This window comes from Sciurus vulgaris, assembly GCF_902686455.1.
Source record: "Sciurus vulgaris genome assembly, chromosome: 16".
Classification (NCBI taxonomy): Eukaryota; Metazoa; Chordata; class Mammalia; order Rodentia; family Sciuridae; genus Sciurus; species Sciurus vulgaris.
This window is the reverse complement of record NC_136477.1, coordinates 1,478,999-1,503,359: the sequence shown is the minus strand read 5'-3', so window position 1 is coordinate 1,503,359 and position 24,361 is coordinate 1,478,999. Positions and strand designations below refer to the sequence as shown.

General features: G+C 60.4%; 1 protein-coding gene across 1 annotated transcript in view; it reads left to right on the top strand.

Moving 5' to 3' along the window:
- AP3D1 (adaptor related protein complex 3 subunit delta 1) overlaps positions 1-23,484 on the top strand; it is a 37,233-nt gene extending 13,749 nt beyond the window's left edge. The window contains exons 5-32 of the mRNA XM_079114912.1: positions 1,153-1,260; positions 2,445-2,574; positions 6,009-6,148; positions 6,239-6,312; positions 7,364-7,413; positions 9,113-9,162; positions 9,826-9,874; positions 11,083-11,228; positions 11,482-11,630; positions 11,714-11,944; positions 12,838-13,069; positions 13,801-13,946; positions 14,375-14,516; positions 14,986-15,057; positions 15,632-15,707; positions 15,872-16,080; positions 16,452-16,525; positions 16,853-17,024; positions 17,689-17,760; positions 18,174-18,281; positions 18,992-19,132; positions 19,372-19,419; positions 20,124-20,313; positions 20,707-20,795; positions 20,945-21,030; positions 21,503-21,624; positions 21,806-21,885; positions 22,294-23,484. Coding sequence (XP_078971038.1) covers positions 1,153-1,260; positions 2,445-2,574; positions 6,009-6,148; positions 6,239-6,312; positions 7,364-7,413; positions 9,113-9,162; positions 9,826-9,874; positions 11,083-11,228; positions 11,482-11,630; positions 11,714-11,944; positions 12,838-13,069; positions 13,801-13,946; positions 14,375-14,516; positions 14,986-15,057; positions 15,632-15,707; positions 15,872-16,080; positions 16,452-16,525; positions 16,853-17,024; positions 17,689-17,760; positions 18,174-18,281; positions 18,992-19,132; positions 19,372-19,419; positions 20,124-20,313; positions 20,707-20,795; positions 20,945-21,030; positions 21,503-21,624; positions 21,806-21,885; positions 22,294-22,389 — 3,282 coding nt within the window. The 3' untranslated portion in view covers positions 22,390-23,484. The remainder of the gene's footprint in view (positions 1-1,152; positions 1,261-2,444; positions 2,575-6,008; positions 6,149-6,238; positions 6,313-7,363; positions 7,414-9,112; positions 9,163-9,825; positions 9,875-11,082; positions 11,229-11,481; positions 11,631-11,713; positions 11,945-12,837; positions 13,070-13,800; positions 13,947-14,374; positions 14,517-14,985; positions 15,058-15,631; positions 15,708-15,871; positions 16,081-16,451; positions 16,526-16,852; positions 17,025-17,688; positions 17,761-18,173; positions 18,282-18,991; positions 19,133-19,371; positions 19,420-20,123; positions 20,314-20,706; positions 20,796-20,944; positions 21,031-21,502; positions 21,625-21,805; positions 21,886-22,293) is intronic.
- Positions 23,485-24,361: the final 877 nt, after the last annotated feature.

Sequence of the window (24,361 nt, the reverse complement as noted above, 5' to 3'; positions counted from 1 at the left end):
TCGGGCCTGCAGTGCGGGGACACCTCCAGCCTTGCTTTCTAACAGAGCACACGACTGGCTCTGGCACAACAAGGTCTAGGGCGTGCCTGTGGTCCCCACTGCCATCCTGACTCAGATGCAGTGGCTTCTGTGTAGCTGCAGCCCATCTGCTGATGGCACTCGATTCTGCTCACGTGAGGTCACCATGGAACACTTCCTGTGTGTTCACACCTCTGGGCCTTTTTTTTTTTTTAGCGTAGGATTTATTGAAGCGAGAAGAAAGGAGACAGAACTCCTGGGGTCGCCTCCCCTACTATGTTGTGTTCTGTCCCCTTTTTCCTTTAAGTATTTTTAGTTGTAGGTGGACACGATACCTTTTTTTTTTTTTTTTTTTAATGTATTTTTACATGGTTCCAAGGCTTGAGCCGGTGGCCCGCCTGTGAGGCCAGCTCCAGCACTGAGCTGCTCTGCGCCTGGCTCCCCTGCTGTTTTAGTGAGCCTCGGACCCTGGCGCAGCTCCTGGGACCACAGGCGAGGGCCCAGGAGTGGTGCTGCTCTGGGGCCAGAACTGGCAGCCTAGTGATTCCTGAGTGCACTCTTGGCAAGCCTCCCTTGCAGAAGGCCCCTCACCTCCTGGGGCTTCTCTGTGGCTCTTTGCTGAATGAGGCTGTTCTGCAAGACGGGCTTTTGGCTATGCCAGTGCTGCTGAAGCCATTTCAACCCTGGGTCCGGTGAAGGGCCCCTGAGCCAATTTTCTGTTCTTGACGTGGGAGGGCGGCTCTTGGCTCACCCCCTGGTGTATGCAGGCTAGAGCTCTGAGCCCCTTAAGCAGACAGAGCCCAGGGGCAAGCCTGTGGTGTCCAGAGCTTCCTGGATGGAGGAGCTGTGCACTTGATGGAGTGGGGCCTGGGGAGCTGGGAGCAGCTGCTGGCTGCCCTGGTCTCCTGTGCCTTTCCTTGTTCACCTGGAAGATGAGTACAGCCTTGGGCCAGAGCTTCCAGGAGGCGTAGAGGACTTGTTCCTGGCTGTTGTGGGGCAAGGCCGCTGGGCTCTTCCTGTGGGAGTGAAATGGCTTGATGTACCTCATGCGGATTCTGCTCCAGAGCCCTGGTGGCGGGGGCAGCAGGGCCAGTGCTGCACCTGGCAGGCTAAGCGACTCCTCTCCCCTCACAGGACCTGAGCAGCCCCAGCCAGTACGACACTGGAGTTGCGCTGACTGGCCTGTCCTGTTTTGTCACCTCAGATCTTGCCAGAGACCTGGCAAATGACATCATGACACTGGTGAGTTGGCCGGCCTACCCAGCAGCTCTGCATCTTCCCCGTGTTTGTGTGCCTGGAACCTGGGTTTAAGGGTCCCACCCAGAAAGCTTGGGTGCATGGAGACAGGTGAGGTGGCTGGAGGAGATGGGAGCTCAACTTCTGTCACTCTGGAGGGACCTGCTCTAGGGTCACTTGAGTCCCTGCATTTCCGAGTTCACCTTGGAAACAATCTTGCTGGCAGGAGGAAGTGGGAGCCCCAGTGTGTCAGGCCTGATGGAGACGCTTCTTCTCTTACTGAGCTGCAGGCGATGGGGCTGTGCTCAGGGCCCAGCCAGCCTGAGGTGCCGTCTCCCTCCACCCTGGTGCTGTACACATGTGACTTCTCACGGCACCAAGTCAGTCCTGAAGGCGAGGCCCCGGGGTCCACAGTGCCCACTGTGTACGGGTCACACTGGGCCTGCTTTCCTTCCTTGTCCCCATCAGGGTGTGTACAGGTGCTGCTCTCCCACCGGCTGAAGGTCACGTGTGCTCAGCCTTTGGCACAGGACGCGTGGGTGTGGGCCGGTGGTCTTGGAGCTCTTACAGCTACCGTACTTCTAGATCAGAATCTATACACTGCAGCCCCAGGGCCAGATCTAGCCTGTTGTAAACCAGGTTTTAAAATAATGATGGACTGATTGGCCAGGCACACTGGGCTGTTCCTGCAATCCCAGCTACATGGGCAGCTAGGGCAGGAGGGTCACGTGAGGCCAGCCTGGGCATCAGTGAGACCCACCTCAACAACAAGGAAAAGAAGCTGAATTAAGCCAGCTTCTGGTCACACCTGGGTGAGCCTGTGTTGCTCTCCTGTCCGTGGCAGCCTCGGCCATGCTAGGGCAGAGCCTCAGTTATGACAGAGGCCATCGAGCCCACAGGGTTGGAAACATCACTCACCAGGCCTTTCCAGACAGGTGGCTCCTTGAGGCTGGAGTGCTTGGGAATCTCCTGAGGGGCGTGAGGGGGTGGACGGGAGACTGCGGCAGGTGAGGTGCTAAGGAAGGGGGGGTTTGGAGGAGAAGGGCAGGGCGAAGAGGTGAGATGTGGGCAGGTGAGGGACAGGAGACCGGGGAAGGGCTTGAGGTGGCAACAGGTAAGGGCAAGGCCCGGGCAGGCTGGTGGGTGAGCAGCGTGGGGAGCCCACGTGGACCCGGGCACTCTCCCTGCAGATGTCACACACCAAGCCGTACATCCGGAAGAAGGCGGTGTTGATCATGTACAAGGTCTTCCTCAAGTACCCGGAGTCGCTGCGCCCTGCCTTCCCGCGGCTGAAGGAGAAGCTGGAGGACCCTGACCCTGGTGGGTAGCGTGGAGCCCGCACGTGCTCAGCCAGATCCCTGGGAATGTGTTAGATGGGTTTGCTGGGTGGGGACCCCACCAGAAGTCCCCTGTGTTGTGCCGGCCACAGGACATGGTAGACAGGCTGAAGCTCAGCCTGGCCTGATAGATGAGGTCTGCTGCAGCCAGCTGTTGGCGAGTATAGCTGAGCTCGGGGTGCTCCTGGGACCTAGGAAGTGATCGGGATCGGCCTGGTGTCCTGCATGGGCACCACCTCCAGCCATGTGGCCTTGTTTAGCGTGCCAGCATTAGAGTAATGCAGCCTCTGAGGGGCACGGTTTTGGACTGTCATTCAGCACCCTACGATGGAGAACTCCTCAGTGCTTGGAGTGAGAGATGGAGGCAGTGAGGTTCCCCATAGGTCTTTGGGGTATCTGTATCCCCAGAGGCCACGCTTGGAGGTCAGGGGTGTGGAGGGCTGGGGCGGGCGACCCCTGGCCAGGGCCTCTGTTACGTCCAGGGCATCACCCAGGGGCCTCCAAGGGCATCTGGCTGGGGGACCAGGGCGTGTGGTGTGAGCCTGGAGGCCTGAGGCTGCAAGGGCATCACAGGCACGTCCACGTGGTCCCTGCAGGGTGTGGTCAGCAGGCAGGGCGTCCCTCAGCGAACTGTCATTGGGAATGCTGTCCCAGGCAGAGGGCTGGAGGGACCTCACTGGGGAACCTGGAGCAGGCCCAGAACTGGGGACCATCACGGGTGACTGAGCCCTGCAGGCAGGAGGGAGAGGAGCCTGTATTCAGAGTGGGGCCCAGGAAACATGCAAGGCCACTGTGGAGGTCAGCTTGTGTCCACATCGGGCTACATCTTGTGGCACTGGGTGCAGGTGGGTGTGGTGTGGGCCTGTGCCAGGCGAAGCCAGACCTGGATTCAGGAGAGAATACCCAGCCCCGGGCACAGGGTGCAGGTCCAGGTAGACACAGCCTGTGAGGGCAGAGCAGTCGGCCTGAGCCTGAGCCCACCATCCTCCAGGATGGTAGCTGATCAGGGGAGCCCAGTGCCCTCCCGTCCTCCATGGCAGTGAGGCCGGAGGGTGCGCCGCGCGTCCTGAGTTCATGCTGTGTGGTGGAGTGGGAGGCCCTCGGTCACCCCCACTGGACACTGTACCATGGGGCCCGTTTCAGAGCACCTCTGCTCCTGTCCCTGTCACCAGGGCAGGTGCAGAACCAGGGCCACACTCTGGGTTCTAGCTTGGTGGGAGTTGTGGACCCTCAGAACTTCCTCTCTGGTCATAAAGACTGGGCCATGATTTTCAAAGCAGACAGGGTTCGTTTTTATTTTTGGTTTTATTTTGTTTTTTAAGGCAGGTACTGAGGACTGAACCCAGGGGTGCTTTACCACTGAACTACACCCCTACCCTTACATTTGATGCGGGATCTCACTAAGTTGCCCAGGTTGGCCTGGAACTCGCCATCCTCCTGCCTCAGCCTCCCAAGTGACCGGCCTGATAGGTGTGGCCACAATGATACTGATTGTCTTTCTTTTTATTTTTTCTGCTCTTTTCTTTTGTCTGTCTTGTGCTTTTGTGTTTTTGTTTGTTTTAGTTGTGGATGGTCACAATGCCACTTATTTATTCATTTGCTTTATGTGGTGTTGAGGATCGCACCCAGTGCTTCTCACATGAGAGGCAAGTGCTCCACCACTGAGCCATGGTCTTTTGCTTTTTCTGAAAATGAAGAATTTGAAAAAGCCCTCTTTTTTTTTTTCTTTTTTTTTTAAATGTCAGATTTACAGAAATGTGGAAGAAATACCACAAAGAATTCTAACCCATGTGCCCTTCACTCAGTTTTTCCAGATTTCCTGTCTCTGTCTTCACAGTGAAGTCTGTTCAAACAGGAGTGGGCCTTGGTACCTACCGTGCGGCCCAGTGCTGGCTCCCTCCTCAGCCAGGCCCCAGTCCGCGCCTGTTACAGAGGAGGCCCGCCCCTGGGTCTGCCTCCTGATGCCAGACACTCCTCGGATAGACTAGAGACAAATTTGGGGGCTCCCACAACCCCCTCAAGTTGACCCTTCGTTAGAGCACCTCCCCCACACGGGGAAGCACTGTTCATGCACGGTGACAGCTGCAGGGGCAGCTGTGACTCAGGGCCACCAGAGACCCACAGGGCGGGCAGGGCATGGCGAACTCCAGCGCCCTCCTACGCCGCCAGGCCTGGGCACCCCAGGGCATTCCTGCTCCCAGCCAGGAGGCCCGGAGCCCTGGGGCAGCGTGCTCTGGGGTCCCTGCACAGGCGTGGCACGCTGCTTGCTGCCTGCCAGGCCTCTCCCTCGCCTGCCTCTCGCCTCTGCTCTTCTGAGGTGGCGGGGCTCTGGGCTCCACGTCCCAAGCCTCCCATCTCATGGGGTCACTGTGTGCCTGGCCCAGGCTCCTGGAAAAGAAAGGCATTGCTGCCACTGGGGGTCCAGGGTTGGGGAAGCCCTGGAGCTCAGGATGAAGGCTGGACAGGGTTTTATTACGTCACCCACCTTTTGGGTCCCTTTTGAGCCGAGTCCCTCAACCTTGGTCTTGCGTGACCTTAACTTCTGGCAATAGCAGCCACTGTTCTGGGTGGCCCTTGATGGGTGTCCTTCCTCTCAGGGTTCCATGGGCTCGGGCCTGGAGATTCCTGGTTCCTCAGTGGCGTGTAGGTGACCAGGCCTGGCTGCTGGCTCAGGCGGCACTGCCAGGGCTGCCCTCTGCCGAATGCCCTCTTGAACTTGTCACCAGCGAGCAGCCAGGCCCACGCACCCTCAGCTTCCCCCAGCCTCGGGGTCTTGCTGCTCCCTGAGAAGAGCCAGCACCTGTGGACACAGCGCATGTGTGTGGCTCCCGTCTTGTGGCTGTCCTCTTGTTTCCGTGCAGACCCACGGGCGCTCCTCATTCTGCGGGCTGCAGCAGTGACCATCACCGTGTATGCCTTGGCCCAGATGGGCGCAGTCGCCGCTGGGGCCTCGGTGTGGCCCCTGTGCCCATCTGTGGTGGCCGCTCTTTCCAGGAGTGCCTCTGCCACCTGTTGCCAGGCTCACCAGCCTTCCCAGAATCCACCATCTTTTCAGCCACCCTGGCTCCTTTGTTGGCAGGTGGATGGTACTTGAAAACCAGGACCTAGGGACTGGGTGTCATTGTCCTGGGGCCCCACGGCACGTGGAGCCAGAAAGTGCATGTATGTCTACGCTGCGCCTACACACGCCCTGGCTGGCTGGTCCTGTGCCTTAGCAGTCCACAAGCGTGTCCTTGTACCTCCAGTGCCAGCCCTGCCATGCCAGGTTCCTGTGAGCCAGGATAACCTGTGTGGGCAAGGAACTTCTGTAGACGGGCACCTTGTGGACAGGATGCCCTTGTACGTGGGGCTCCATAAACAGGCCCCTGAGAACGGGATGCCCTATGCTGTTGATGTAGACACCCTCTTGGTCCTCAGGGGTCCAGTCTGCGGCTGTCAACGTCATCTGTGAGCTGGCCCGACGCAACCCCAAGAACTACCTGTCGCTGGCCCCGCTGTTCTTCAAGCTGATGACGTGCTCCACCAACAACTGGGTGCTCATCAAGATCATCAAGCTGGCAAGTGCACCCAACCCCCCAGCCCTGGGCTGCTGTCCCACCTCTGTAGCCACTGAACTGGCAGTGACGCCACCCCTCCTGTCCCTACAGTTTGGTGCCCTGACCCCTCTGGAGCCAAGGCTGGGCAAGAAGCTGATTGAGCCTCTCACCAACCTGATCCACAGGTAGGCCTCCCCTTGTGTGCCCAGCTGATTGCCCAAGAGGCCCAGGCTCACTCTGCAGGCACAACCAGAGCACCGCCATGCCATCCTGAGCCCTCCCAGGCCCAGGGCTTGTCTCTTGAGTCCACCTTCCTGAGGACCAGCAGCGGAAAGGAGACAGGCCATGTGCCTAAGGTGCTTGACTGGATTCGCTGAGTCCTGTGTCTGAACATGGCACAGCTGCCAGGCGTTCGTATGGTGGTTCTAGACACGCATTCTCAATAAGCTCTGGCTTATTGAGGCTGTGGCGCTGAGCCAGCTGGTGGGCCCTGCCCTCTGGACTCTGGCCTGTGACCCTCTGGGCTTGGTTTGGGGTTGGCAGCAGCACCTTGTGAGAATGTGAGTGGAGCAGATTCCTCTGCCCGCCTACCCCTCACTTGCCCTCCCAGGGCCCATCTTGTATGCCCATAGTCCTGGCCACTGTGCTGGCCACCACCTCCTGAAGGTTGGCTCCAGGACTTCTGCTGCTGGCCTTGGGACGCTGGAGAGCTATAGGTAGTTGGGGACACCTTGTGGGCACCACAGACTTGGTTGGTGAGGAGCAGAACTCGGAGCCTCCCAGGCCCAGCCGTCTTTGTTCTTGAAGTGGCACCTTCGTCCTTCACACCAGCAGAGTGACAAGGGCTGTCCTGACGCAGAGGGAACATGGTGTCAGAACCCCAGGCTGCTCCATAGCCCTCCCGGGAACTGCACCTGCACTGTTGGTTACCTGTGCGCTTAAACCTGAGACTGTCTCAAGCCCAGACAGAACCTTTCTCAGACGCTTGCTGAATGTCTGGTCCATTTAGGACAAAATGGAGCCGGGAGAGGGAGGGCGAGCGGGGCCGTGAGGTGAGGGCCTCTTGCCATCTCTCCCCGGGAGGTGCCGCATGATGGCCGTCACTGTGAGGCCAGGCGTGGCCAGGCTGGCAGCAGTGCCGTCCCTATGAAGCCTGCAGTGCAGTGTCCCCCTCCCCCCGCCCGTGTCTGAGGCGACTCCTGGGCCTCGTCCTCATGCTGCTTCCCTCCTCTCCAGCACGTCCGCCATGTCCCTTCTCTATGAGTGTGTGAACACCGTGATTGCAGGTGAGACCCCGTTGCCTCCTCTGGGAGTGCAGCATCCGTAGGGCAGCCCTCCTGTGTTCTGCCAGGTGGGGTGAGGGTGCCAGGTCTGCCTCCTGAACATCTCCCTTGCTGGAGCTCAGGAAGGGGGAGGGTGGAGTGGCCACAGCTAGCCAGGCCCCCGTGGCCTCCCCTGGAGTCAGGTAGTCCACTGTCCAGTCCCCTCAACACCAGGTCCATGAAGGTCTCTGATGTAGCTTACAGCCCAGCCGCTTTGAGACCTGAGGGTTTCCTGTCCCCTGTCGCCAGTGATCAGCATCTTGTTACTCGAGGTCCTCCTTGGGCCCCTCCCACAGAAGTGACTCAGGACGTGCCATTTTACCTGTGGATGCTCCTGCTTGGGTCTCATCAGTTAAAGATTGCATAGGGTGGGGTCGGCACTCCTTGCTCCGGGCCAGGTTGGAGGGACTCTGGATGTTCTGCGTCCCCAGTTGTCTCAGACGTCTCCCTCAGAGCTTGCGTGTGGCCAATGAACTGGAAGGCTCTCCACCCCCCACTGTTTCTTGTTGGAGAAGCAGAGCTCTTGTTCCTGGGCATGGCTGGCCACCTCCTGCTCCCTGTTTCTTGCAAGCTGGCTGCTAAGGCTGGTGGCCTGTGAGGTTCGAGGCTTGTTGCCTACCGTCAGAAGACCCAGGCTGGGGCAGATGGGCAGGTCCCTGTGCACGCCCTCCCGCTGTCAGCTGTGAGGGCCGTGGCCACTCCTCACAGACTTCCGCGATTTCAAGATGTTGTGATGCACATTCTGTGCTCCACAGTGGAGCTGCTGGACCCTCGTAAGAGAAGTGGAGCTGACCCTGGCCAGGGAGGGCCAGTGGGCATTTGGGGCGAGGCGTAGGCAGACCTGGGGGAGGCTGTGGGGTGGAGCCAGGTGGGATCTGGTGGCCTTGACCATGAGGTGGGAGAGTTCCAGGTATAGGAGAGGTGGGGGCCCAGGGAGCGAGCCCAGTGTGGCAAGGGCCTGGCGCACCTGGAGCAAGGCCCTTCCGTGATCGGACTTGAGTCAGCACGTGGGAGGTGGCCCTGACACCGTGGGGCTTCCCTGGACGGGAGTGTCTGCTGCCCTTTTAACTGATTACCTTTTTGGTTTATGTGATTAAAATTGACCAAGGGCAGGACCAGGGCCAAGGGCAGCCCAACGTTACAAACGAGATTAGGAGATACAGGCCACCCCAGGCCTGGCGACCTGCTGGGGTCCCCAGGGTCCACTCATGGCTGTTCTCCCAGCTGCAGTTCTTACAGTGACAGGACCCAGGGCCACCAGTGGTGGGAACGGCACGTGGGGGCCTGGGGACCAGGCAGGGCCTCCGGTCTCCTCCCAGGGAGTCCTGCAGGATGCACATCGTCCCAGCAACACACCTGAGGAATGTCACTGCCTGGGGGTTCAGTGGGGACATGTGCTGAGATCCCAGACCTGAGAGGAGCACAGGGGCTGAGCGAAGCCACTATGCTGGCCCCACAGTGCCGGGCAGGGTGGGAGGCCAGCCTCGCAGCCTCTCTCGTGCCTGGCTGCGGGCTACAGGCTAGGCATGGTCTGCTCAGAGACCTGCTGGGCCTAGCAGCTCCCAGGGCAGCAGCGCAGCTTTCAGGTGCAGGTGCGCCCGGGGCCAAGGCGGGTATCGATGCGGGTTGCTGGCTGGCAACTGACGTGGGCTATCTGTTTCAGTGCTCATCTCTCTGTCCTCTGGCATGCCCAACCACAGTGCCAGCATCCAGGTATGTTCCAGGACCCCGCTCTGCAGTTGAGCTCTGCCTGTCCTCGCCTCACCTGCCCCAGCACGTCCTGTCCCTTGTGATCCGTGTGCCCAGTCCCTTTGTGGGGTGAACACAGAGGTGTCAAGGGAACTGTGGCCCTGTGGTCCCAGTGACAGGCACCTCTGCTCTACGCTGCCCTGGAGCCAGCTAGCCGCTGAGCTGCCTGGGGGCTCTCGGCCCCCGCTGACCTGGGGTGTCACATCCTCCTCGCTGTAGAAGGCAGCCATCCTGATCCCGCTAGTCGTGAGCTTCGTTGCCTAGTGCCTTGGAGCTCGGGGCCGCTGGGCTCCCGGCTGACCTGGAGGCCACTGGGGTGGTCACCCTCAGGTGTGTTGTAGGCACTCGTGTGAAGGAAGGTGCTGTGTCCCAGCCCCTCCCTGCAGGCACCGTTGTGCTGGTGCACGCCTTCCTGCCCCTGCGGGGTCCCCTCCTGTCGGGCCTCTGTGGTCTCTGCTGGCTGGTCTGTCCTGGTGCCTGCAGCCCCATTGCTGTCCTGCTGGGTGGGCCGTCATAGAAGGGCCCCGGTCTCGAGAGGCAGGGGCAGCTTGGGGAATAGGACGGGCCCGGCCTCAGCAGGTTCACCGGCTGGTGGGAGATGAAATCAGGTGCTTTTCCTCTTTTCAGCTTTGTGTTCAGAAGTTAAGGATACTTATAGAAGACTCCGATCAGAACTGTAAGTTTCTCTCCCCTGTAAGCTCCACTTTCTGTTTCCCAGACCTTTGTGGAATCAGGGCTCTGGAGCCTTAGAAGAAAGGGGCCAGGGTGTTGTGGAGGCCAGGGGTCCTGCACAGACTCCATGCGAGCAGACCAGCTTCAAGACCAATGCTGCCCCTGCCTTGGTCCCGGGCACCACTCCCACTGGACCTGTGTGGTGGGCCCATCCTGTGTCCACTCCAGGTTCTCAGGTGGCTCTGCGGGCTGTGCCACGTACACCTGTCCACAGGGAGAGGGCCAGCAGCCCCAGCCCAGGGGAACGTGGAGGGACCATATTGTGGGTAGTGAAAGATGCCCATGGAAAGATTCCACAGGTGGGCAGAGCCAGGGCTGTTCTAATATGACAGATACCATGGGGGTGTGGCCATGCTGCCGTTTTGCTGCCCGCGTTGTGCCTGCGGCTTCAGTTGAGGAATCTGGCTCAGTGGCACCACGTGGGACCTCCCTGGCAGGACGGTGCTTCGGGTGTTGCTTCAAGCTGAGTTTGTCGTCCCTGGGGCTTCTGTAGCTCCACCCATCTCTGCTGTTGCTCCACAGCCCCAGCAGCCAACCTATGGATAGGCAGGCACGGCCCTATGCAGTGACACCGCACCACAGAAGCAGCCTGCAGACCAGGCAGACAGGGCTGCTGAACCACTGAGCCACATCCTCAGCCCTTTCTGTTTTTGATCTTGAGACAGGGTCTTGCTAAGTTGCTTTAGTGCCTTACTAAGTAGCTAAGGCTGGCCTTGAACTTGCGGCCCTCCTGTCTCAGACTCCCAAGCTCCTGGTTTAGATGGTGTGTCTGCCCTGCTGCCCGAGGCTTGACTGCTCAGTTTTCTCCTGGCTGAATGAGGGCCAGTCGGCATGGGCAGTAAACACCAGGGCCTGTGGGCACCTGATGAGCACAAGTCCCTGTGCTTTCCGGTGGGCGTAGGAGTGTAGTGATGTTTGTCATGGCTGAATAGCAATGGCTGCAACAGGGGGGATAGAACTGGAGTGGGGGGTTTTGAGTCTCCCCCTGTCCCCTCAGAAGCCCTTTCTTCCTCAGCACTGTGCAGAAGGACAGGCCCCTCGTGTCGAGCCAGGCTCCCGGGTGGGACCGCACAGCTGGGAGGCTGCCGCTGTGCCCACGAGGCTGCACCTTTCTCTGCATCCTGGGGCTGATGGCCCCCTGTCTCCCCACAGTGAAGTATCTGGGGCTGCTGGCGATGTCCAAGATCCTGAGGACACACCCCAAGTCTGTGCAGGCCCACAAGGACCTCATCTTGCAGTGTTTGGATGACAAGGACGAGTCCATCCGACTGCGGGCGCTTGACCTGCTCTACGGGATGGTGCGCCTCAACCGTGTGCCAGCCCCGGGGGAACATGGGGCTCACGGGCCCTGGCAGGGTTAGATGGTGGCCAGGGGCCTGTTTGGATTTGGGGCAGAGCGGGGACAGGCTCTGGGTGAGCCACTGTGTGCCAGCTGAGCTTGCTCCTTGTCCCCTGTCCCCGGGCGTCAGTGGCTGCCCAGTGTAGGTTGTGAATCCCGTCTGGGTTGATGGAGCATATGCCTGCTGAGGCAGATCTTCCCCTCCCCACCAGGTGTCCAAGAAGAATCTGATGGAGATCGTGAAGAAGCTGATGACCCACGTGGACAAGGCCGAGGGCACCACCTACCGTGACGAGCTGCTCACCAAGATCATCGACATCTGCAGCCAGTCCAACTACCAGTACATCACCAACTTTGAGTGGTCCGTGCCCACACCCCCCGCCGCCCTGTAGGTGGGCTGGTGCTTGCCGTCCCTGGGGCTCCTCTCAAAGTCTTCCCCTGCAGGTACATCAGCATCCTGGTGGAGCTGACCCGGCTGGAGGGAACCCGCCACGGCCACCTCATCGCCGCCCAGATGCTAGATGTGGCCATCCGTGTGAAGGCCATTCGCAAGTTTGCAGTGTCACAGATGTCTGCCCTGCTCGACAGCGGCCATCTGGTGGCCAGCAGCACCCAGCGGAATGGGATCTGCGAGGTGCTCTACGCAGCTGCCTGGATCTGCGGGGAGTTCTCGGAGTGAGTGGGGCAGATGTTGGACACCATGGGGCACAGGGACATTGGGATGTGCCAGCATAGCCCCTGTCCCCACACTGTCCTGCTGTGCCCGCCTGCCTTGTCCCTCCACTGAAGTGTGGGTTTGTCATCTGCTGAGATTCGGGCATTGTCACAGAAATCTACATGCCTGATAGGATCTGTCACTGCTGCCCGTTGCCCCTTCAGGGTCCCCGTCCCTGTCCCCACTGCACCTGACTACTCCCTGCCCAGTCCTTGTTGGCAAGCTGTTTGCCCTGTCTGGGGCCTGTGGAGCTCAGCGAGGGCACCTTACGTCTGGACCCCCAGAAAGGGCTGCAGCCTGCAGACGTGTGGGAGGAAGTTTTTTGTTGTGTGTGTTTTTTTTTTTTTTTTTTTTTTTACATTTTTAATTGTAGACGGACACAATACCTTTATTTTATTTAGTTGTTTTTATTTTTTCCCCACGTGGTGCTGGGGATGCAACCCAGTGCCTCCATGTTCTAGGCTAGCGCGCCACTGCTGAGCCAGCTGCAGCTGGGGAGGAACTGTTTGATCATGGGAATGAACAGGCAGCGAGCCGGGTGCACAGGCTTGTTCTCTGGGATCACTGGGCCCTGCCGGGTGTCCTCTGTGGCCCACCTCTCCCTGTGGCCGTGGACTTCCCACGTGGCCAGTCTGCAGGGGGGCTGTTCTTTCCTCCTTCCCCTTTGTCCTGGTGGCTGCTCTGTGTGCCTCACTCTGTGCCCCATGACGAGCCCTTATGGCTCCAGGTTCCTCCAGCCCCATGTCCGCCCTGCTGCCTGCTCAGGGAGTGGAGCTGCCTGTGATCGCCCTGGGAAGAGCTGGCTCTCCCTGTGTGTGCGCGTGGCTCCCCTCACTGTGGCTGTGTCCCCCAGGCACCTGCAGGAGCCCCACCAGACACTCGAGGCCATGCTGCGGCCCAAGGTCACCACGCTGCCTGGCCACATCCAGGCTGTGTATGTGCAGAACGTGGTCAAGCTGTATGCGTCCATCCTGCTGCAGAAGGAGCAGGCTGGGGAGACCGAGGCTGCCCAGGAAGTCACCCAGGTCATGGTGGAGCGGCTGCCCCAGTTTGTGCAGAGTGCAGACCTGGAGGTGCAGGAGCGGGTAAGGCTGGTGTTGGCCTTCGGCTCTGTGCGGGGGTTGGTCCAGTCCCTGGGACAGCCCTTGACAGCCTTGCGGGTGCCTGTCCCTGACAGTGTCAGGTAGCAGGGAGGCCTGCGCCTTTCCAGAGCTCACTGGTGAGACCCTGTTGTGTTTCCCAGCTGGGCTCATGGAGGTGAGAACGTGGCAGCCTTGGAGGTGGCCACCAGGGTCCTGGGGCGTCTGCTGCTTCAGACGCCGGCTCGGCGAGGGCTGGCTCAGCAGGCGGGGGAGGTGCAGGATGGTGACCCAGGCGTGGGCTCCAGTGGCGGTGGCTCTTCTGGTGCTGTCCACAGCACACGCAGCAGGCAGCACTGCTCAGTCAGGTGTGCGACTGGTTTGTCTAATGGCTGAGGAGGCGAGGCGGGGATGCTGAGGCTTCTACACAGACCCCGAGTGCCGTGGTATTGACCAGGCCAGCTGTATCCCTCAGCGTGTGGTCACTGACCTCTGAGAGCCAGGTCTGTCAGGTCCAACTGTGTCCCAGCCTGAGCTGGAGCTGGCGCAGCGGAGCTGCCAGAGGCACCCCAGCTGGAGGCAGCATGGCTGGCTTGGGGCAGACTCGCTTGAGAGTGGAGCCCCCTTTGTCACCACCCACCATGTGCAAAGAGATGACTGTGGAGATGGTGGGTCTCTGCTAGCCCCAGGGACCTGGTCGCCCCAGCTGCTGTCTGCCTCCGCCCTTCCCTCCCTAGGCGTCCTGCATCTTGCAGCTGGTCAAGCACGTACAGAAGCTGCAGGCCAAGGCTGTGCCTGTGGCAGAAGAACTGAGTGCCCTGTTTGCCGGAGAGCTGAACCCAGTGGCCCCTAAGGCCCAGAAGAAGGTCCCAGTGCCTGAAGGGTGAGCACACAGGGAGCTGGGGGGCAGCGTGCACCCGTGCCTGGCTGATGGGGAGGAGCTTGCCTGCACCCTGGGAAGGAGGAGCTTAGGAGAGCACAGGAGGGCTGTGTGGGCCAGCGCGGTGTGCCAGCCTAGCCACACTGGGTGGGGTGGCTGTGTTCCCCGTCTCTCCCTGGAATGGGAGTGGCCTGATCTGTTGTGGGTCCCCCACTGTAGGATCCACCTGCCTTCTGGCCCTGCTTTGGCCTCTTTCCTAAGGGCACAGTGGTGTTCTTGCCTTGTCTGGCCCGTGTTGATGACGGGTGCTGGGGTAGGGCTGCCACAGGCTGGACACAGTGCCCGCTGCTCAGGTGGATGCCTGCAGTTACGGCCTTTTGCAGTGGCCAGCCTGTGAGGGTGGCTGAGCCGTGACCTCCCTGTCTGCACAGCCTGGACCTGGACACCTGGATCAATGAACCACCCTCGGACAGCGAGTCTGAGGATGAAAAGTCCAAGACCATCTTCCGTGAGGAGGAGCAGAAGCACACTCAGCACCGGCAGCCTGAGGTGGATGAGGCGGAGCTGGCACGGGTGAGTACTTCAGAGCCCCTGGTCAGGGATGCCTCTGAGGCAGGCGGCCCTGTCGGGGTGTGGGCTCCAATGGCCAGTCCTGCAGGTCAACCCCATAAAATCGGGAATCTGTCCAGTGTCCTCCTGGGGGCACTGAGTGGACCGTTGATGTTAGGGCTGGGCTGGTCCACCTGGACCCTGATTTGTGCCCCAGGATGAGCCTTGCGGGGTGAGGGCTGGGGGCCAGGAGCCCTAGCTCAGACCAGGCCCAGGAGCTGGGTGCTCTAGGCCAGTACCACCCCTCTGAGCTGCTTCCTCAGCTGCTGGCACTTCCTTCTCCCCATTGCCTTCTCTTTTCCACCCTGGGGCCAGGGTTTCCTTGTGGGTAAAACTTGACAGAAAAACAGAGATCCAGGCTCCCTCTGGTCTCCGGGGCCCTTGGGTCTGACCCAGTGCCTGGACTTTTGGTGTGTTCCACGTGTATCCATAGCGTCGGGAGGCCCGGAAGCAGGAGCAGGCCAACAATCCCTTCTACATCAAGAGTTCTCCATCCCCACAAAAGGTGAGGCTGGGCCCATCAGTCTCCTGGGGCCCCTGGAGTTCACAGGAGGGTGGGTGGTTGTCCTGGTGGACCTGCTCAGCAGTGGGCAGCAGGCTGCTGGACTGCATGTGCCCCTTTGTGCAGCACCTATGTTGAGGCTGAGAGCGGGCAGAGCTGAGGCCTCTGGGCAGGAAGGGAGCCCATCTTGTGACCTGCTGGCACTGTTGGAATGTTGCAGACGACATGCGAGCTGCAGGAAGGGGGGTGGCAGCTGCCCACAGGAGGCGCTGCTTCATGCAGGCAGGTCCCAGGGTGGAGCCACTGACAGTGTCACTGGCCAGGCTTTTCTGATTGGTCCAGCCAGCCCCCTGTGGGTGTGAGGGTGCCTCGCTTTGGGCTGAAGCATGTTACTGTTCCAGTTTCGGGGAAAGTTTCACATGGGAAAGTTGGTAAGAGTTCTGTTTTCCTGTGACCTCGTGAGCCACCAAACCTCCTGTCTGCAAGAAGGTGCGCCACACAAGATGAGCCGAGCTTCCTGGCTCCTGGTCCCTGGGGTCTACGGGGCTCCACTAACACCCTGCACTTGCTCTTCCAGAGATACCAAGATGCGCCGGGCGTGGAGCACATCCCCGTGGTGCAGATCGACCTCTCGGTCCCTCTGAAAGTCCCAGGCAAGTGTCCTGGTTAGCAGGTGACTCACGTCGTGTGGGCCAGGGGTTCCCTGCTGTGCTCCCTGCACAGCCCACCCCCCCTCGTCCCCGGGGCTGCCCACGAGGCTGGCTCCTACCCCAGACGGGCAAACCGCATGGCTCGGAGCTGAGTGCACACCCCGCAGGGTTGCCCACCTCGGACCAGTATGTGAAGCTGGAGGAGGAGCGCAGACACCAGCAGAGGCTGGAGAAAGACAAGAAGAAAAAGAGGAAGAGGGAGAGGGAGAGGGAGAAGAAGGGCAAGCACCGCCGGCAGCGCTCACTGCCCACGGAGAGCGAGGAGGACATCGCCCCCGCCCAGCAGGTGGACATCGTCACCGAGGAGATGCCTGAGGTCAGTCCCACCTGCCCAGTTCAGGGTGCCATGTCCCTGCGGAGCTGCTGGCCTCATGCGCTTGGGCCTCTCCCTGCTGCTGTCTTCCTTGGTGGAGAGAGTGGGCCACCAAGCCAGCTCTGTCGTGTGTCCCAGAGAAGATAGCGCAGGGGCTGGTTCCCCGTGGCAGGTGTCCGTGTCTGTGCCCAGTGACCCTTGGCGTGTGTGGCCCTGACATCCTCCCGTACAGAGACGTGGCCCTGCTTGCTGTGGGTGTCTGACCCTCGTGGGTGTGGACCTGACCCTCCTGGCAGGCCTGCTATTTCGGGGTGGATTCCACCAGGCCCTGCAGTTGCTGGTTAGCTGGATGCTGAGTTCCTCTGTCCCCCCAGAATGCTTTGCCCAGTGATGAGGACGATAAAGACCCCAATGACCCATACCGGGCACTGGACGTTGACCTGGATAGGTAAGCGAGGGGCCCATTCTGGTGCCCTGCAGGCTCTAGTCGGGCTGCATTCTGCAGCACGGTGGGTGGGCTGGGTCACAGCCAGGTAGCGTCCCTCCACCCAGCACCCTTGGCTGCAAGGCCCTGCTCCCTGGAAGTCCCCAGGCCTGGGACAGGAGAGCACGCCTTCCGAGATGTCAGGGAGAGACTGGGCAGGCCCTTCAGAGGCCAGGTCCACCTGGGGCCTTGCTTGGGTGCTGCAGCAGGAGCAGGACCCCCGCTCTGTGGCCTTGCATGACCACACAGTGCCAATAGCACCTCCTGAGCCCATGCCTCTCCCCTCCCAAGGCCCTTGGCCGACAGCGAGAAGCTTCCCGTCCAGAAACATAGAAATGCGGAAACCTCAAAATCCCCCCAAAAAGAAGATGTTCCTCTGGTAGAAAAGAAGAGCAAGAAACCTAAGAAGAAAGAGAAGAAGCACAGAGAGAGAGAGAAGGAGAGAGAGAAGGAGGAGCAGAGGGTACGCTGGGGTGGCCCGCCTGAGTCAGGCTCAGGCCACAGCCTGCGGGGACCTTGCGTAGGGCTCCTGAAGGTGGGCGAGCAGGGGTGGCAGTGAGGGGGCCATGTCCTGTTTTGGGAGATGGAGCTCTGCCAGCCAGTGGTGCTATTCAGCGCCATGTGGGCATTCACACAACGGGGTGGGCTGGGGTCGTGCTCAGTGGCAGAGCGCTTGCCTCGCATGTGGCCCTGGGTTCCATCCTCAGCGCCATGCAAAAATAAATAAAATAAAGGTGTTGTGTCCATCTATAGCTAAAAAATATTTCTAAAAGAGAAAAAGAAAATGGGTGGGCTTTGAAGAACTGTGGGCGCAGGCCTGGTGCTCTGCTCCACGCAGCAGCACCCTAGACCCCTGCCCGTGAGTCCTCACGGCTGTGCGGCAGGGCCTGCGGGCTTGGCTGCTGGGTCTTTGTTGCTGGGTCTTGGCCGCTGGAAGTGGTGTTCATCTAACGTGGATCCTCCTGGGTCTTCTCTTAGAGCGAGAGCCCAGTCTGGGAGCTGCAGGGCAGGCAGCCTTGGTCCTGGAGGGGCAGGGCCAGTGCCTCAGCCCTGCTGTCCCTCACCCTTCCCCACGTAGGGGCCCATCTTCCTGCTTTGGCTGACAACCCATCTTCCTGTGGTTTCAGGGTGAGGACTTGGATTTCTGGCTGTCCACCACCCCTCCACCTGCTGCTGCCCCTGCCCCAGTCCCATCTGTGGTAAGAGCCTGATGGGGCACCGTGCTGTCCCTGATGTGGTCCGAGGTCTCACCCCAGCACCTCGGCACTGTGGGGGGAACGTGTGGGGTGTGGATGCAGGTCCAGAGTCCAGCTCTCGGGGCGTCTCCTGGCCAGGCCTTGCGGCCCTCTCCCTGCTGGCCTCTGCACTTTGCTGTCAGCAGCCACCCATTCCATGGGACCCAGTGATTGGCCAGGGACAAATGAGGCAGGAGAGGTATTGCTAGCCAGGATATCGTCCACAGGCTCCATGTCCCTTGACGGGCGTCCCCAGCCCCTCCAGGGGGCCAGGATTGGCTGATGGTGGTCCCCCAGCTTCCCGTTCTCCCCATTTTAAGCCTCGTGGCTCACAGCCTGGCACCTCCTGTGCCCCTGACCCTGCTGGCTCCCTGCAGGAGGAGCTTGGTACAAATGCCATCACTGCTCCAAAGGACGAGTGCGAGGGACACAGGACGGAGAAGCCCGAGGACCAGGACGATGACGCGGAGCGCGACCCGGAGAGGGTGAGGCGCCACAGCACGTGCAAGGCCTCGGGATGGCGGCTGCTCAGGCCCCCAGTCCACGCCCACAGCGCCTTTCTTCGTCCCCGTTTTTACCTTTCTCTCCCCCCGTGCTTGGGATCGAAGCCAGGGCCTCATGCGCAGCAGATGCGCTGCCTCTGGGCCACGTCCCAGCGCTGCCCATTTCTTTGTGCTTGGTGACAGGTTGTTGAGCCCCAGCTCACAGCCTTCAGCCTCAGCCTTCCAGTGCATTCTCCGAGTTGTGCAGCTGTCACCGCTTGTTGTAGAGCGTTCCGTCACCCCAGTGCCCGCTCGGTGTCCCCATCCCTCAGCCTGCACCTACAAAGCCAGTCCAGCTGCTGGGCATTTCCTGTGGCAGGTGGTGGGTCTCAACGAGAAGGAAGTCATGGAGGCCCTGACACGCTGCTCGTGTGTCGCCTCACTCCTGCTTCTCGCCTGTGTCCACTGTCAGCTGGGTGGCCTGCCCCACGGCTCCTGGCACAGAGCCCGCACTGCCCCGTGGGCCTTGGAGGGCTGCTGGGCCACCGTGCTGGTGACGTGTTTGCTGTCTGGCCCATGGTTCCCCAGCCTGAGCAGCAGCTCCTGCATCCCTCCCCCGCCAGCCCTGAGGCCCCTCACGTGTGAGTGTGGAGGCTGGACGTGGGGAGCCACACGTGCAAGCCCAGGAGCTGACCAGACGCTCCCTGCCGCAGAAACCCTCCCGGCACAAGAAGCAGCACCGGAAGGAGAAGGCGGGGAGGTCCAAAGGCAAGAAGGCCAAGCAGCAGCCACCAACCTGTGCAGAGGCCGCAGGGCCCGTGGAGAACGGGGCGGCTGAGGAGGAGCCCCTCCCGGTGAGGGTCCCTGCCCTTACCCTCCCTTGTGGCTCCTATGACTGCCACTGCCCACCGGACCCTGGAAGCCTGCCCACCTGGCGGGGTGCAGGGAGGGGGCCGGGGCTGGAGGCAGCCTGTGGGTAGACCCAGGGCACCTGCTGGCGCCACTGGCTCCACGGAGCACTTCACGCCCAGCACCAGGCAGCGCCACAACCCCAGGTCCTTGTCACCATGCTGACCTGGTCTTTCTTCCCCAGCCCATGTCCAGCTATTGCCTCCTTGCCGAGAATGCTTACATTAAAATGGTGAGTGGCGTGGCTGCCGGGCAGCGAAGGCCTGGGGCTGTCCTCTTCTGAAGCAGAGGGTGTAGGGGAGACATGAGGGACAGGGGGCAACTCCAGGGGCCACCAGAGGAGGCTCCCAAACAGGGCGGTATTAGGCAGTGAAACCCAGACCTCACTCCTGGTATGTGAAGTAGAGAGATGCCAGGTGCGGCCAGGACACCTGAGGTCAGCCCTGTGCTTACAGAAGATGTCCAGGGGCTGGGGCTGGGCTCAGTGGTAGAGTGGGGCACTGGCCTGGCATGTGAGAGGCACTGGGTTCAATCCTCAACGCCACATAAAAATAAATTTAAAAAAATAAAGATATCGTATCTGTCTGTAGCTAAAAATATTTTAAAAAAGAAAAAAAAATCCAGGCTTGGTGCACACCTATCATCCCAGTGACTTGGGAGGCTGAGACAGGAGGATGGCAAAAACCAGGACAGCTTCAGCAACTGAGTGAGATCCTGTCTCAAGTAAAATAATCAGGGCTTCGGGTCCGGCCCAGTGGCAAAGCACGCCTGGGCTCAGTGTACGTGCTGGGGGAGGACAAGAGGAGGCTGGGCCTCAGTAGGCCGCCCCGCCCTGAGCCTATGGGTGGGGCTGCTTTCGGGTGGCACAGAAGCAATTTCTTTGCCCTTCGACTAGCAGGTGACCCTCGGTCCTGTCCCTGGGCTTGCTTTCTACAGACATATGACATCCAGGCCAGCCTGCAGAAGGAAAGCCAGGTCACTGTGTCCATCATCCTCGAGAACCAGAGCAGCAGCTTCCTCAAGAACATGGAGCTCAACGTGTTAGACTCGCTCAACACCAAGATGGCGCGGCCGGAGGGCTCCTCTGTCCATGATGGTGTCCCTGTGCCCTTCCAGCTGCCACCTGGTGAGCCCCCCCGCCCCCGTGTGCACTTGGGTGGAGGCCAGTGGTCCCTGGGTGAGCCGGTGCTCCTTGCCTCCTCTCTTTGGCCCAGGGGGTCCAGGGTGCTGGTGGCGGCCGTGGGGCTGAGCTCTGGAGCACTGGGAGTCGTGCGTGCCATCTGCACTGTGGCCTAAGGCAGAGAAGCTGGGCCTTTAATAGTCTGCCACCATGGAACTGGTCCCGTCCAGCCAGGCTGGGGCTCTAGTTGTCCCTTGTTTCTGCCCCATATTCATGGCCTCCCCTGGGGGAGCCAGTTTCCCAGCAAGCCGTTGGAAACTCAAGAGCTAGCCCCAGAGGCGCTCAGGGCCCCGGCTGAGCCCCCCGCGTGGCTCAGCCCTGCTCCTGGTCTCCCCCCAGGCGTCTCCAATGAAGCCCAGTTTGTGTTCACCATTCAGAGCATCGTCATGGCCCAGAAGCTCAAGGGGACACTGTCCTTCATCGCCAAGGTGTGCACCACTGGCGGCTGCGTCGACCTGCCTGCTCTGCAGTGGCAGTGCCCCTCACCTGTGGGCACTGTGCCCTTTGCCCTGTCCCAGCAGTAGGGAGCCCCATGCTGGAAGGCGCTCCCCCTCAGCCACCACTCCCCTCTCCACAGGATGCCGAGGGGGCCACCCACGAGAAGCTGGACTTCAGGCTGCACTTCAGCTGCAGTGCGTACCTGGTCACCACGCCCTGCTACAGGTGCGGCCCCGAGTGTGCAGTGGAGGCACCTCCCAGCCTGCGTGCGGGGCCCCATCAGACTCTTCCCGAGACTGAAGGCTGGGCCAGGGTCCTACTGAGGCTCGCCTCCGGGGTGCGCAGAGGTCGCCGTCCCCCTGTGTGCTCACATGGCTGCCTCTGCCTGTCTGTCTGTCTTTGACCTTCCCCTCTCATGAGGACACCAGGCAGATTGGAGTAGGGCCACCTAAATGACCTTGTTTTGCCTCAGAGACTTCTCGTGGGACCCAGTCTCCCTATAGAGTCATATTCTGAGACAGCGGGGCTTAGGACCGAGTAGGGTCTCTAGGAGGCCACAGTCAGTCCACAGTACCCTGCGTCTTCTCTGAGACCGTCCAGGCCCCTGGCTTACCAGAGCAGGCTCCTTCAAGCTCGTGGATCCCAGGGCCCAGTGTCCCACCTGTTGTCACCAGCCTGTTCTGTGTCCTTCCCACAGTGACGCCTTTGCCAAGTTGCTAGAATCAGGGGATCTGAGCATGAGCTCAATCAAAGTGGATGGCATTAGCATGTCCTTCCAGAATCTTCTGGCAAAGATCTGTTTTCACCACCATTTTTCTGGTAAGGGGTGTGATGTGGTTGGTTGTGGGTGCAGCGTGTACCTGTAGGTGGTTCCCCTTAGCTGGTCTGGCCAGCACCCCCACACCTCCTGCTCCCCTGGGCCTCTTGGAGCCGTGGCTAAGGGCCGCCCAGGGAAGGGGCCTGCCCTGCAGGCGCAGCCTCACCCCCTGCTCTCTTGCAGTTGTGGAGCGAGTGGACTCCTGTGCCTCCATGTACAGCCGCTCCATCCAGGGCCACCACGTCTGCCTCCTGGTGAAAAAGGTGAGCTGGGGCGTGGCTTCCGCACCCTCCTGGGGAGCCGCCCTGCAGCGCCTCCCAGGTGCCCCCTGGGACCTTCTCCCAAGGTCCTCTGGCCCGAAGGCGGGGCTGTACTCCCCTACTCTGCCCACCCCTCACAGTGGCCCTGGCCTGGGGCCTGGGACTGGAGGACAGGAGAAAAGGCAAACTGGCTGCCAGTTGAGGGCTTTTTGAATTCTGGTCTGCACCCCAGCTGCCTGCCACCCCTGGCTCCTCCATGGTATCTTGCGGTCGCTCCCCGTCTCTATCAATCAGTGTGCTCACGGTCTCAGCAGGAGAGTGAGCAGAACCCCAGTCCGCAGGCCTCTGCCTGGCAAGATCAAGGGCTGTGCTTGCTGGCCGGGCAGTGCTGGCACGTGGTTCCCCTTCCAGGGTGAGAAGTCCGTGTCGGTGGACGGGAAGTGCAGTGACTCCACCCTGCTGGGCAACTTGCTGGAGGAGATGCAGGTGACGCTCGCCCAGTGCTGAGTGCCAGGGATGGACGACGGGCAGATCCGGCATGTCTCGCCTCTCCTTTGTCCTGTGCACTGTCCCTGTGCCCAATGTGGGTTGAACTCCACTGTCACCTACCACGTAGACATCCGAGGTCCTGTGTTGCGTTGATATTTTTTTTTTTTTTTTTAAATCCTTTTTTATTTTGAATCTGTCCGTTCTCTGGCAAGCGGCCCCATTCCAGTCCCCAAACCAGCAAGGGGCTTCCCAGCTCTGCTCCAGACCCCATGCAGGGAGCTCACTCCTCCATTGTAGTCACTGGGCTGCCAAGGAGCCCTAGGACCATGGCCAGGACCGGGGGCATCAGCAGGAGGGTGCTTGGCGAGCGGGGTGGTGCCAATCTGGGGCCCACCTTCCTGCCTCCCAGGCCTTGATTTCTGGGGGTCCCTGCTGGTTGCTCTTCCCCCAAACATCCTGACTGGTGGCATTTGTGGGGAGGCGAACGGGTGGCCATCACAGGCTGCTCTCCAGAACCCGTGCAGGCCCCCTTCCTAGAGCGGGCTTCAGGCGTGCATCACTGACAACAGAGATGGGCCTTTTTTGTCTCCTGTTAAATGGAACTTTGTCCCTGGCTCTCTGGGAATGAGGCTGGAGCTGGACAGTCCCATGTCCCTCTGCTCGTCCCTGAACATACCACAGGCTTGTCTCTGCCTCGACCCTGTCTGAAGGCCCGGGTGGGGCTCAGAAGCGCTTAGGCTTGTGCCCAGCAGTGGAGAACATGTGGTTCAGATGCCTCAGGCTGGATCCCCTGAGGAGCCCCCTCTTGAGCTGTCACTAAGCAGGGTGTGGAGACCTGGCCAGCCCGCCACCCACAGCTGGGCAGACAGCGTGAGCCGAGTCTTCCTGAGAGGAGGATTCTCCATGACGTTTTAACTGTTCCTTTTGATGAAAACTGTCACTATAGCATGTAGGGTGATCTATTATGGAATCCCATACCGTGATTCTAGAACTTTGAAATTGTATGATGTGTTACATGACTATTTGCTATCGACATTCCCGTATGAAGAAGAGACATATCACGCTGCTGTAATGATTTTGTGTCAAGATGATCCAATAAAGATGCAAACCAGACTTTGCATGTCTCCTCCAGCCCATGTGTGCCTTTCACCAGGGTCAGCACCCACGTCGGGTGGCCACCGACCCCAGCATGCAGTCCTGGTACGGGGGCGGTCGTGGGCGAGGGAACTTCCAACCCCGACCCACGGCGTGCCGTCACCTGCTCTTCCCTGAAGGCGCCGCAGCTGAAGAAGGCCGAGTGCACAGCACCATGTAGACCCGAGGACAGGCAAGTGCCATCATACTGGTCAAAAAGCTGAAGTCCCTAAATGCTGCCAACCAACCCACACCAGGACGGGCCCCTTCTCCAGACTCCACTGTCTTAACTTCCTATTTCTCCAAACATCCACTTCATCCCCTGGTCAGGACCCCTACAGGGGCCCCTAAAGGTAGACCTAGGGTCAGTGACCAGCTGCCAAGGTGGCACAATACCCAGTGGCCCTGACCCCCAGACTGGAGGGCAGGCTGTGAGAGGCCTGCCACAGCACAAGGACACCTGCAGGCCCTGCACATGCTCACGGGGAAGCTATGCAGTGCCACAAGCCGTCCCCAGAAGAGCGGGCGCTCTGCCGCACTGTGGGGGTGTGGGTGAGTGCCGCCCCTCCCGCCTGCTGCAGGGTGGCCTTCACCAGAGGGGCCTGCCCACTGCAGCTGTGGTGTCACAACACAGACCAACGACGACGATGCAGCAGAAACTGCAGCAGCTGCTGTGCTCCTTTGGCCTGCGTCCATCTTAAGTGGCTAGAGCCCCCAAAAGAGTAAAGCTGGCCTGGCTCTCCCCTGGCGCAGCCTCGTCTTGTGCCATCAGAAGAACCCACGGCTTCCTTGGTGTGGCTTCCCATGAGCCTGCCCACATATGTTCAGGAGTCAAGGTGGGATGTTCGGGAATCCC